The sequence below is a fragment of the Garra rufa genome, chromosome 1 (genome assembly GCF_049309525.1).
Source record: "Garra rufa chromosome 1, GarRuf1.0, whole genome shotgun sequence".
Lineage (NCBI taxonomy): Eukaryota > Metazoa > Chordata > Actinopteri > Cypriniformes > Cyprinidae > Garra > Garra rufa.
The window spans coordinates 68,991,392-69,005,232 of NC_133361.1; the positions used below are offsets into that span (position 1 = coordinate 68,991,392).

Genomic DNA, 13,841 nt, shown 5'->3' on the forward strand with positions numbered 1-13,841 from the left:
TCTGTATGTGTGTGTGTGTGTGTGTGGAGGTGTAAGAATCAGCTGTTGTGACGGTCGCTGACATGACGTCCCACACATGACAGAAGTGTCTTAACCTCTTCACACGCTTGGCTTGAGAAACAAAGCTTGGCCAGGAAGAATCTTCCTGACAAAATATTCCTGTTATTGCTTGCCTGTGTGTGTGCATATGTCTACATGTTTTCAAATCTCCGTCCAAGGTTATTTGGACGTTATGAAAGGTTATGAAAACGTGCTGAAAATTTACTCACCCTCAGGCCATCCAAAATGTAAACTAGCTTTTTTCTTCAGCAGAACAGATGTGGAGAAGTTTAGCATTACTTGCTCACCAAAGGATCTGCAGTGAATGGGTGCCGTCGGAATGAGAGTCCAAACAGATAATAAAAACATCACAATGATTCACAAATAATCCACACCACTCCAGTTGATCAATTAATGTATTGTGAAGTGAAAAGACGCTTGTTTGTAAGACACAAATCCATCAATAAGACGTTTTAACTTCAAACCGTCGCTTATGGACAAACTTTATAACATTTCCTAGCACTTCCTCCAGTGCAAAAGTCCATCCCATGTTGTCCTCTCACATCAAAATCACCAACATATTTGTTTAGGACTGTTTGTTTTCACTTGTAAACCGTGCTTGATCTCCACATATTTTTCTTCTGATTCAGACAAGGTGACTTTTTCACTGACAAAAGCAATTTTATGGATAAGGATAGAGGACTTCTACATTTCTATTAAGACTAAAAACATCTTAATGATGTCTTGTTTCTTACAAACATGCAGTTTTTTTTTTTTTTTTGCTTTGTAAGACATTAACTGATGGACTGGAGTCGTGTGGATTACTTGTGAATTTTCTAGACAAGTAAAAATTATTTTCTTGCTTTCAGAAAAAACAAGTCAAAATTAAGTGAGTTTTTCATTAGAACAAACTAAATAATCTGCCAAAGGGGAGAAAAAAAAAAAAAACAGAAAACACGATTATTTTTCTTTCCCCATTGGCAGATTATTTTGCTTGTTTCAAGCAAAAACGCACTTAATTCTGACTTTTTTTTTCTGAAAACAAGCCAATAATTTTTACTTGTCTAGAAAATCCTTCTTGATTTAAGAATTTTTCGATATTTTGACTGGAAACAAGACAAAAAATCTAAGCAAGAAAAGCATTTTTTTCTAGTGTATCAACTGTTTAAACTCTCATTTTGACAGCACCCATTTACGGAAAAGGATCCACACTGCAAAAAATGCTTTTCTTAATTCGATTTTTTGTCTTATTTCCAGCCAAAATATCAAAAACTTCTTAAATCAAGAAGGATTTTCTAGACGAGTAAAAATTATTTTCTTGTTTAAAAAAAAAAAAAAAAAAAAAGTAAAAATTAAGTGAGTTTTTGCTTAGAATAAACTAAATAATCTGCCAATGGGGTAAGAAAAAAAAATCTTATTTCAAACAGAAAACACAATTATTTTTCTTTCCCCACTGGCAGATTATTTTGCTTGTTTCAAGCAAAAACACACTTAATTTTGACTAGTTTTTTTTCTGAAATCTTCTGAAATCCTTCTTGATTGAAGGAAAGCAGTTTTTTACATTGCATCAGCTGTTTAAACTCTTATTTTGATGGCACCCATTCACTGAAAAGGATCCACACTGCAAATAATGCTTTTCTTACTTGGATTTTTTGTCTTTTTTTTCCAGCCAAAATATCAAAAAATTCTTAAATCAAGAAGGATTTTCCAGATGAGTAAACAAAAAATCTAAGTAAGAAAAGCTTTTTTTCCATGCACTGGTGATCAAGTGATGTAATGCTAAATTTCTCCAAATCTCAGCTCTTGGATTTCATCAGAAACATCTTAATTTGTGTTACGGTTTTGGAACGACGTGAGGGTGAGTAATTAATGACAGAATTTGTATTTTTGGGTCAACTAACCCTTTAAAAATATTATTAAAAACTGTGTCATGTAGATTCTGCTAGTGAATGCACAATGATTGCCTCAGATGAACTGTAAACTTCCTTCTGGATCTCATTTTCACTTTCTTTGACACGTCTTAACTGTGCATGGGGCTCAAAGTAAATTTTTTCGGAAACCTGTCAGTGGTGATGATTTGAGGAAATATACAGTCATGAATCTTAAACAGTCCTAGTGTTGCTGAGCAGTTGCTAGGTTGTTCTGGTGGATGTTTACTAGCCTAAGCCTCTCTCCCAAGTGATTTTCTGGTCTCTAGATATTGCTCAGCCTCCTCCATCATTGTAAGTTATCTCATACGGTAAGTATAAGGAACAACATAGCGATGGTAGTTATCTTACCCAATTTTTTGTCTCAAATAAATTCTCATGTATTGATATTAAAAAAGAGCACTTTCCTTGACATTCTTATATGTGACCCTGGACCACAAAACCAGTCATGAGGGTCAATTTTTTGTAAATTGAGTTTTATACATTGTCTGAAAGCTGATTGAATAAGCTTTCCATTAATCTAGGAACAGGACAATATTTGGCCAAGATAAAACTATTTGAAAATCTGCAATCTGAGGGTGCGAACAAATAAAAATAATGAGAAACTCGCCTTTAAAGTTGTCCAAATTAAGTTCTTAGCAATGCATATTACTAAACAAAAATTATGTTGTAATATATTTTTAGAAGGCACACTGTAAAAAGTTTTCACCAGTTTCAACTTAAAAACTTAAGTTTAGCGGCTGCCTTAAGATTTTAAGTTAAATCAACTTAAGTCTTTTAAACTCACAAGTTATATAAACTCATTTTTATTGCAATAAGTTAAAATGACTTGTAGTTTTAAGCTGGTTTAACTTAAAAACTTAAGGCAGCTGCTGAACTTAGGTTCCCTTCCGGGAACTCGAGCCGCGTCAGGAACGCTATGGGGAACGCCATTGGCGGGCAGCACTCTGAATCATGTCTACAACCAATGAATGACGGGAGTGACGTCACAGGCGCGGTGACGTCATCGTCCGGGAAGTATAAAGCGCGTGCGTTTGAAGCCGGCGGCAGCTTTTGTCATTCAGCGAGAGCGCTCTGTGTCTGTCTGTCTTTAAACATATTGCTGTTTTTTGTGCCAGTTTGCACACCTTTATTTTGAGCAATATGTCAACCAAAGGGGGAAAGAAAAGTTAAGAAACTAAGGTGGTACAAGCAGCCACATAGATAGTGTGTTCCTCCCTGCCAATGCTTCACTATTGGTGGGGATACACACAGTCTATGTGTGGTCTGCTTGAGTGTATTTTACTCGTGTCCTGGCAGGAATACCAGACCGAGTTATAACAGTGTCTTAGCAGGTAAGTATTCTAGACGCTGTCTCCTTCATGGTCTGGCAGGAAACCAGACGAAGGACTAGACTCCTCATGTGCCCGAGGGCCGAGGAGCACCTCTCGCACTGGCTGGCGAACCAGGCACAGGTCTACTTGTTCTCGTGTGCCTAAGGGCCGAGAACCATACAGCCCTCTTGTCCGCGGAATGCTAGACAATGGCTTAATTCTCCTCGTGTTCTGGCGCAGGATGCTACCAGACCGAGTGTATTTCGGTCCCTCTGGTTCCGGACTTTCCTAGACCAAGGACTAAGACTCCTCGTCTGCCTAAGGGCCGAGGAGTGCCTCATGCGCTGGCTGGCTACCACGCAGAGGCCCTACTGTTTTCCCCGTGTGCCCAAGGGCCGGGGATTGCAGTGCCCTCTTGTCCGCGTAATGCTAGACAATGGCTTATTCCCTCGCGTCCTGGCGTAGCTCCAGGCTGAGCCTTGGATCAATCTTGTTCTGGCTGAACCCCCAGACAAAGGATCACCCTCTCCTCGTGTGCCTGCGGGCCGAGGAGTACTCTTGAGGTCGAGTTCACTGTCCTCGTGGGTCTACGGACCGAGGACTACCCACACCATCTGTCCGCGGAATGCTAGACAGTGGTCATTCGGTCCCTCTTGTTCTGGCTAACTCCCAGACAAAGGACTAAGACTCTGCGTGTGCCTGAGGGCCGCGGAGTACCTCTCGTTCTGGCTGGCGACCAGACAGAGGAAGACTACCATTCCTCGTGTGCCCGAGGGCCGAGGACTACAGGGCCTTCTTGTCCGCGGAATGCTAGACAAGGGCTCTCTCTTTTCCACCCTGGTTGAGCAGACACTGCGCAGGGCTTGGAAATTATGGGGGCGTTGATAGTCTCGTTCCCCATAGCGTTCCTGACGCGGCTCGAGTTCCCGGAAGGGAACGTCTCGGGTTACTATTGTAACCTTAGTTCCCTGAGGGAACGAGACGCCGCGTCTCGGACCATAATTCCCGCACCCTGCGGCGCTCGCTTCATTCCTAAAAGAGCTGCCGCCGGCTTCAAACGCACGCGCTTTATACTTCCCGGTCGATGACGTCACCGCGCCTGTGACGTCACTCCCGTCATTCATTGGTTGTAGACATGATTCAGAGTGCTGCCCGCCAATGGCGTTCCCCATAGCGTTCCTGACGCGGCGTCTCGTTCCCTCAGGGAACTAAGGTTTCAATAGTAACCCGAGACGTTTTTAAGTTGAATCTGGTGAAAACTTTTTACAGTGCATTTTACAAAATGTTCATGGAACATGATCTTAATATCCTAATGATTTTTGGCATAAAAGAAAAATTGATCATTTTGACCCATATAATGTATTTTTGGCTTTTTCTACAAATATATCCGTGTTACTTAAGACTGGTTTTGTGGTCCAGGGTACACACGTAAAAATAACAACACAGTGATGCTCATGTTTACAGCATCATGTTAGTCACAATGTATAAAAAAAACGTATAACTTTATGAAATTAAAATAAATAAAATCAAATTATACAAAATAAATACAACACAATTTAGCTGTTTATCCTTAAAATAAAATAAAAAACAGACCACTCAAATAAACATTACTCAAATAAATTCCTCTTGTTTATATGAAAAAAGACAAAACAAAATCTATAAAAAAAAACAAAATCTGATTAAGTAAGTGATTCACAGCCTTGCTGTGAAATGCCATCTGTCATAAAAATGGCAAAACAAAACCAAAGAAATATGTCCATATACTGAAATAAAGCTAGGTCTTTCTCGGGTCGAAACGTTGGAAGCTTTAATTTCAATGTGTGGATGAATTCCTTCTTTATAAAACAGTGAAAACACATTTTATGGGTCAAAATTATCGGATATTAAGTAAAGATCATGTTCCATGAAGATATTTGGTACATTTCTTACCGTAAACTTAATTTTTTATTAGTAATATGCATTGCTAAGAACTTCATTTGGACAACTCTTCTTGTTTTTCTTAATATTTGGATTTTTTTGCACCCTCAGATTTCAGATTTCCAAATAGTTGTATCTCAACCAAATGTTGTCCTATTCTAACAAATCATACATAAATTGAAAGCTTATTTATTCAGCTTTTCAATTTCAAATGGACCCTTATGACTGGTTTTGTGGACCCTGTGTGTGCTGTATAAGTTTGTCAAAGGTGTTCACAAGTTGTTTTCTGTCCTTCTAATGGTATTAGATTGGACTGCCTCAATACTAATCCTTATAGTCTAGTATCAGTACTCAGCCACAGCGGTCCACCAAGGATGATTGTCCTCTTTCTCTTTCTCAGTCTCTGTCTCTCACCCAGAAATAGTCGCAGTAGCTCCATTCATTGGGCTTGAGAAGCTGCTGCTCCGGCGCAGACGCGGACACAGGGAAGGTGACGCAGTTAATCTGTGGTGAGATAAAACAGAGGAAGGTCAGCTCACAGCGTGTGTGCGCGTGTGCTGTTTTGTCAGGTTGGTTTTATTTTCAGAGGAGCGAGACAGAGATGGCTTGTGTATGTCTCAGAGGGGAGACAAATAAAAGGTCACCATGTAAAAGAAAAAGACTGGTCATATAGACTGTGACCTATTACAGCCTGAGGATGGACAGAGTGATGGAGAAAAAGAGGGAGAGAGAGAGAGGGTAATGGCAAATAGTTTTAAAGCCACCAATGGCTCCATAAAGAACCTTGAACATCCATGGAACCTTTCAAATGCAGTAAAGGTTGTTTATAGTCGAAAGAGGTTCTTTAGATTTTTTTAAACGTTTTTCCAAATGGATCTTTTAGGAACTGTTCATCGAAAGGTTCTTTGGGGGAAACAAAAATGGTTCTTTTATGGCATCACTGCGAAAACACCCTTTTCGAACCTTTTTTTTTTAAAAGAGTGTAGTGGACTCAACAGGTTAAAGATTCGAATTGCAGTTCAAATGCAGCTACATAGATCCCAACTGAGGAAAAAGTGTCTTATCTAGCGAAACGATGTCATTTTCTAAAAAAAAAAAAAATAATTGATATACTTTTAACCACAAATACTTGTCTTGCGGTTAGTTCTTTGTCTGTGTACTTGTAAAAAAAAAGGTAGGGTAGAGCGAAAAACTATTTAAAATACACTTCTTTTTTTTTTAGAAAATGGCCAATTTTTTCACTAGATAAGACCCTTATTCCTTGGCTGGGATCATGTAGAGCCCTTTGCAGCTTTATTGAAACTGCAATCTGGACCTTCAACCTGTTGACCCCCATTGAAGTCCACTATATGGAGATAATCCTGGAATGTTTTCCTCAAAATCCTTCATTTCTTTTCGACTGAAGATAGAAAGACATGAACAGTGAACTAATGTGAACTAATCCTTTAGGTGTGAATTGAATGTAATGTTTTCAGACACGTAACAACACATTAATTTCAATTAAATGAAAATGTATTATAGTTTGAATGTATATCAAATGCAATTAGCTGAAATTTAGAGTGCATTTTGACCCACTTGAGTATGTTTTTATGTGTCATTTTTTCATAATTGCTTCTGTCATCTTTGAATTTTTATTAAAGTGTGCTGTCAAATGTCTCAGTGTCTCTCTTTAAGTACACTTCAATGGCTGTTTATTTCATTAATATTCTATTATCTGCAAGTACAGTTCTTTTAATATATACTTTTAACATATGAAGTACACTACAAGTGCACATTCAATACAATTAAGTGCACTTCTTTTTCACAATGGTAGGGCTACACTGCAAAAAATGCTTTTCTTAGTTATATTTTTTTTGTCATGTTTCCAGCCAATATATCTAAAAATTCTTAACTCAAGAAGGATTTTCTAGAGGAGTAAAAATTATTGTCTTGTTTTCAGAAAAAAATAATAATAAGCAAAAAAATCTGCCAATGGGGTGAGCAAAAAAAGTCTTATTTTTAAACAGAAAGCAAGATTAGTTTTCTTTCCCCATCGGCATCTTATTTTGCTCATTTTAAGCCAAAACTCAAAATTAACTCAGCTTAATTCTGGCTTGTTTTTTCTGAAAACAATTTGTACTTGTCTAGAAAATCCTTGATTTAGGAATTTTTAGATATTGTAAGTTTACATTTAAGTAAGAAAAGCATTTTTTTTTTTGTAGTGTACATTGGGATAAAGGCCCCATTCTGATCATAAAAGAAAACATTTATATACTTTTTAACAACAAATGTTCGTCACACTAGCTCGACTTCACACATTACGTAATCGTGGTGAAAAGGTCATGTGTGACGTAGACTGAAGTACCGCTCCAGTGTTTCCAAAGCAAATGTGCAAAGAAAGTCAAATGCACAAAAAAAGGTAAAAAGTCAGACTACTTTGGAGTTGGAAGAGAAAATGAGATGTAGTTTTTCATCTTACCCTACCTTTTTTAACCAAAGGACATAGATGAAAAACTAACCGCACATTATCTTTCCAACGTAATTACGTAATGTGTGAAGTTGAGCTGGTTTGGGTTTTTTTTTTTTTTTTTTTTTTTTTTTTAAGACTATTCCTCAGGCTTAGATTGTGTGAGTCCTTTAAAGCTGCACTGAAACTGCAATTTGGACCTTCAACCCATTGATCCCCATTGAAGTGCACTATATGGAGAAAAATCCTGGAATGTTTTTCTCAAAAACCCTCATTTCTTTTCGAGTGAAGAAAAGAAAGACATGGGGGTGAGAATATTAAAATCACTACATTGTTCAATCCATTGACTTCAAAATCAACCTTTTGCACACTCTGACTATATTGCAGTGCATAGCGTTAAATAATTCATATTTCCAGAGAAAATACAAAGCAAAGGGCCTTTTACCCAAGGGCTGTACCATTCTCCACAGTATGCAGGTATGTTGTAAGCTGTACGCTATTCCATTCAAAACACAGCCAGAGATTCGCTCACAACCGCGAAACAAGCTGAAGTTGTTAAGAGTGAGTTTCCCAAAAAATCACATCCAGCACCGCTGCTATCAGTTCCTACCTCAGACTGCAGTTCGTGTGTGTGTGTGCTCATAAAGTGTTTGAGTATACACTCTAGGGTCCATGGCGTCTCCAATTAGCCTGTAAGCACTGCAATTATGTAATGCTCACCATCTGTACCGCCTCCCTGCCACTGCCAAACAGGATGTGCTCCCTGCCATAGCCCTTCAGTGCCTCTTATACACACACACTCACACTTATTCATGCTCAAATACACCACTGTAAACAAATTGGTCTTAACCTCTTGTAAGCAAGGTATTTTGCAAAGTTATGTTAATGGTTAAGACATTTTGTTGACATCTACTTTAACATGCTACTGTCATTCATTTTCTCAAACTCAGTCGTGGCGGAACAATTGTATTGCATTTTTAAATATTTTTTATTGATTTAATCAAGATACTGCTGAACTTTTAAGAAATCCACCTCAGGTATGATGTACCAACACACAGAAACTGAAAGAACACCACAGGGATGTATGTTTTATGCAGACTTATTTATTGTTCAAACTATAATTACTGTTTTAGTAAAAATGAAATTAATATAGCAATGATTTTAATAGTAAATTATAATAGTATCACTCTGTCTGTACCTTATATAACTGACATATTGTAACTGAAAATATATATGGCTAATAGCAGTCTGAGTTAGCAAAAATCAAAACAAATATAGCGGTTATTATTATTTTTTAATTTGTTGTGCATACAAAAAACATTATATTGTTGTGCAAACAAAATCAAAACACAAAATAAAACAAAAAAAGTTACAAAAAACTAAAATGCAAAGTAAAAGAAAACTAAAGAAATGTAAACCAAACTAAATACAAAACTAAACAAAATGTAAAAAAAAAAACATTATTTAGTTTTATTTTTTTATTTTTTACAATATTGTTGTGCAAACAAAACGAGTATAAAATTCATTTTTAATACAAAAACACATTTAATATTTTCCCCATGTAGATACATTTAGGCACTATATTTAAGTTATTAAATTATTAAAATTATTTTGATTATATGATGCATTTTTAATACAAAAATAAATTTCATATTTCCCCCATGTATGCAGAATTAGCCAATATTTAAATTATATAGTGTATTTAAATATTTATTTTTTTATAACCCATTTGGATATAATAGTAATACATAATGGTTTTGATATTCCAAAAAAAATAATAATAATAGTAATAAATAAATTGGGGTCAATAAGACTTTATTTTTATTTTATTTTATTTAAAATAATTTATAAATTTAGATTTATTTTACTTTCACAGGGACGCGCAGCAGCACACAAACATCTAAAACGAAACGCAAAAACACATAATAAAAAAAAAAAAAAGTAAAATAAAACAAAACAAAACTAAACTAAACTGAATGCAAATCAAAACACAAAACAAAACAAAAAAGTAACAAAAAACTAAAATGCAAAGTAAAACAAAACACAAAAGAAATTAAAACTAAACTAATAAATTATTTAAATTATTTTGATTAGAAAATGCATTTTTAATACAAAAACAAATGAAATATTTTCCCCATGTATGCAGAATTTGTATATAAAGTATTTAAATATTTATTTTTATAACCTATTTAGATATAATAGTAATACATAATGGTTTTGATATTTCTAATAAATAAATAAAATAATACAAAAAAAATAATAATAAATAAATTGGGATCAATAAGAGTTATTTTTATTTGATTTGATTTCATTTAAAAATATTTTTATATTTAGATTTATTTTACATTCAAAGGGACGCCCAGCAGCACACAGAAATAAAAACACATAATAAAACAAAAAACGCAAACTAAATGCCAATCAAAACACAAAATAAAACAAAAAGAGTAACAAAAAACTAAAATGCAAAGTAAAAGAAAACTAAAGAAATGTAAACCAAACTAAATTCAAAACTAAAAATGCAAAAAAAACAAAACAAAAAAAAACATACAAAACATTATTTTGTTTTATTTTTATTTTTTACAATATTGTTGTGCAAACAAAAACGAGTATAAAATGCATTTTAATACAAAAACACATTTAATATTTTCCTCATGTAGATAAATTTAGGCACTATTTAAGTTATTAAATTATTAAAACTATTTTGATTATAAAATGCATTTTTAATACAAAAACAAATTTCATATTTTCCCCATGTATGCAGAATTAGCCAATATTTAAATTATATAGTGTATTTAAATATTTATTTTTTTATAACCCATTTGGATATAATAGTAATACATAATGGTTTTGATATTCCAAAAAAAAAAAAAAATAAAATAATAATAATAATAATAATAATAAATAAATAAATAAATTGGGGTCAATAAGACTTTATTTTTATTTAATTTTTTAAAATAATTTATACATTTAGATTTATTTTACTTTCACAGGGACGCGCAGCAGCAAACATCTAAAACGAAACGCAAAAACACATAATAAAACAAAAAACGTAAAATAAAACAAAACAAAACTAAACTAAACTGAATGCAAATCAAAACACAAAACAAAACAAAAAAAGTAACAAAAAACTAAAATGCAAAGTAAAACAAAACACACAAAAATTAAAACTAAACTAAATATAAAACTAAACAGTATTTTGCAATATTTTGCATATCTGTTTTGCAATATTTTTTCAGATAATATATATTGGCCAGAAAACTACCAAGGCAATCCGTGATGATTTATGACTGTCCTATCTCATCTCAGCAAACCATCTCTGAATGCTAACTCCTCAACTCCATCATCAGCATCATTTACATTAGCACAAAGCAAATTCTGCAAACTTGACCACAAAGACACACACAAAAAAACATAATTACGATAATGACATTGGATAGACGGCCCTTGCATGTGCAGAGTGATAAGACCCTATCCACTCACCCCAGACGCGTCCTAATCTGATGGCGTTTGAGCTGATTTACTCATTCGTGCCTCGTCACTTTGTTCATTTCATGCCTGGAAGATCGCTCTGATTGTCGTGGCCGCTAGATTTTCCCTTACAGTGCCGCCACATCTATCACTCCCGTTGTTTATCCTTCCCTCTCATCCTCCACAAAATGAGCCCATTCATCAGATTCAGGCCCATCTCCTCTCTTTATAACTCCCCGGCGAGGTGATCCACACTTATCAGGAGCTTATTACACCCTCTGTCCACGCTGAAATACATTCCCCTCCACATACTTAAAAATCCAGCCTTTTCTGCAGTGATGTAAGGTCAGTTCACATCCACCATAACTGTAACTTGAATCACCATTTTGGACACCGCAGTGGTTTTGCATCAGTGCAGGAAGAGCTAATACTTTTGATATTGCAGTAAACTGGTTTGGATGAGGGCCGCAGATATTTCAAACATGGGCTGTTAGTGAAATCTCACACTAATCAAACATCAGCTCTACTCGTGGGGCTCTAGGTAGGGCAGACATCTACACAGTGGGTGCATTTCAAATATATCATTTTTCGTTTTTATTTCTTATGCAAATACCACCAACAAATTTATCTTTTAGCCAAATTTTGGCATACAACTCTTTGTTTAAAGGGACTGTTCACCCAAAAATGAATTTTCTCATTCTCAGCATCATCTCATCCAAACATTGTACACCAATTACTTTACTGATTGTACGAAAACTAAAAAAAACAAAACTAAACTAAACAAAATGTAAAACAAAACACAAAACATAAAATACAGCACAAAAAATAAAACCAAAACTAAATGTAAAACAAAACAAAATGCAAAACAAAATACACAAGACAACACAAAAAGTAAAACAAAACTAAACAAAATACAAAACAAAGCACAAAAAACACAACACAATAAAACACAAATGTACAACAAAACTAAATGAAAACAAAAGACAAAATGTAAAACAAAACACAAAATGAAATATAAAAAACAAAACAAAATGCAAAATAAAACAAAACACAAAACAAAGTAAAACAAAACCAAACATAAAAAACAAACAAAACAAAAATTAAAACAAAACTAAATGTAAAAACACAACAAAATACAAAAGTAAAATAAAAAACACAAAACTAAAAACAAAACAAAAAGTAAAACAAAATAAAATGTAAACAAAAATTAAATAAATAAAAATAAAAAAGTCTACTCCTGCCTGTATTGTGGAATATCCCTTGTGTTCAGGGCCTAAAACTAACTTTTTGCCACACCTGCCAATGGCCGGTGGCGTGAGAAAATTCACCAGCCAAATTTCTTTTTTTTACTGGCCATGAAACTCTTTATATGTTTTTATGGTGTAATCACTACATTTTCAAGTCAGTCCATGTTCATATTTAGTGCAAACAATGAGCTGTCACTTTAATTCAGAGCGTCCAGCACAGCAAAAGTGGCCTGCATACCACGAGCTACCCGGACGATACTTTCTATAATGCTAGTTTGCACATCGCATGCAGAGCACCGTCGTCCGAGGAAGGGCCTCGAACTAATTTCGCCGCCTTCATGGAGTGTACACTGTTTTGACATGGTTCCCCTTCCACTGCCTGCCACTCCGGACCCAGCGCCCAGCGGAGTGAATGCCCTAGCCCAGTGCTGACGCAGAGCCCCTCTCCTCCCTCCTTCTGCGGAGGTTCCCACATCCTTCTGTTCCCATGTCCAGTCCAGAGAGGGCTCTGGTTTCCACTTCCTGCCTAGAGGGGGTCTCTACGTCTTGTTTAGAGGGGGCTCCCGTTCCTGAGTTAAACCCAAAGAAAGACTCTGTTCCTAAGGGCATCCCGAGAGCCTGGAGGCTCACAAATGCCCACCCTCCCACCCACTCCTGCCTCCTCCTCTGCTGTCAACTGACAGCCCCTCTGCTCACCTGCAGTCCTCCATCTGTGCTGTGGGTTCGCCCCGGGTCTGCCAGTCTCCATTGGCGTTACAGCTGGAGGCTCCCTTGTTTCCACCTCCAGTCCCAGAGTCCAGGACTCCGCCTCGGCCCGTCGACCTTGCGGCTCCACCATTGCTCCTAGCTTCCTCCTCTCCACCGTGGCTCGGCAGTCCACTGGCTCCACCGGGCTCCCACATCCCTCCGGCTCTGCCTTGGTCTGTTGTCAACCGTCCTGCACCTTGGGAATCTATCCTCCAGCTTTGCCTTGTCCCTCTGGCTTTGTCAGGCTCCTTCGTCCCTCCGGCTCCACCTTGGCACTGTCACTCCAGTTCCACTGCAGCCTCCTGGATCCACGCCTCCGCATTGGTCGCCGGTGCCATCGGCTCCACCTCGGTCTTTTGGATCATCCTAGTCGCCCTGGATCTTCAGCTCTCCACCTCTGGCTCGGACTCCTCTGCCACCTGTTCTGCCGACAGAGGGAGGAGCCATGGAGGAGGAAGGGCTGACAACCGTGGGCCGTCATCATGGCTGTGGCCTGGGTCCCACATGGCTCCTCCTGCTCCAAGTCCTTCTTGTCTCCCCCTGGTTTCCTCCTTGGCTCCTTTCACCGTCGTCTCTACCTTGGACTCATCCTGGTTCATTGTCCTCTTCCCAAGTCTCCGCCCAACTTTCCACTCATGCCTCCCTCTGTTGTTATTTCTACAGTGCAACACTGTGTTTGTTTTCCCTTACGATGTGCTCCATGTCCCAGTTTCTCCCTTGCGTAATTATGTCATTT

At 36.8% G+C, this 13,841-nt stretch overlaps 1 protein-coding gene across 1 annotated transcript in view; it reads right to left on the reverse strand.

Annotated features, from left to right (window-relative positions):
* Positions 1 to 13,260, reverse strand: part of LOC141319226 (growth arrest-specific protein 7-like) — a 34,571-nt gene extending 21,311 nt beyond the window's left edge. The window contains exons 1-4 of the mRNA XM_073833237.1: positions 13,055 to 13,260; positions 10,626 to 10,653; positions 8,364 to 8,426; positions 5,612 to 5,701 (exon numbers count right to left, since the gene is read on the reverse strand). Of these exons, the coding sequence (XP_073689338.1) occupies positions 5,612 to 5,701; positions 8,364 to 8,426; positions 10,626 to 10,653; positions 13,055 to 13,260 (387 nt within the window). The remainder of the gene's footprint in view (positions 1 to 5,611; positions 5,702 to 8,363; positions 8,427 to 10,625; positions 10,654 to 13,054) is intronic.
* Between the last annotated feature and the right edge of the window lie 581 nt (positions 13,261 to 13,841).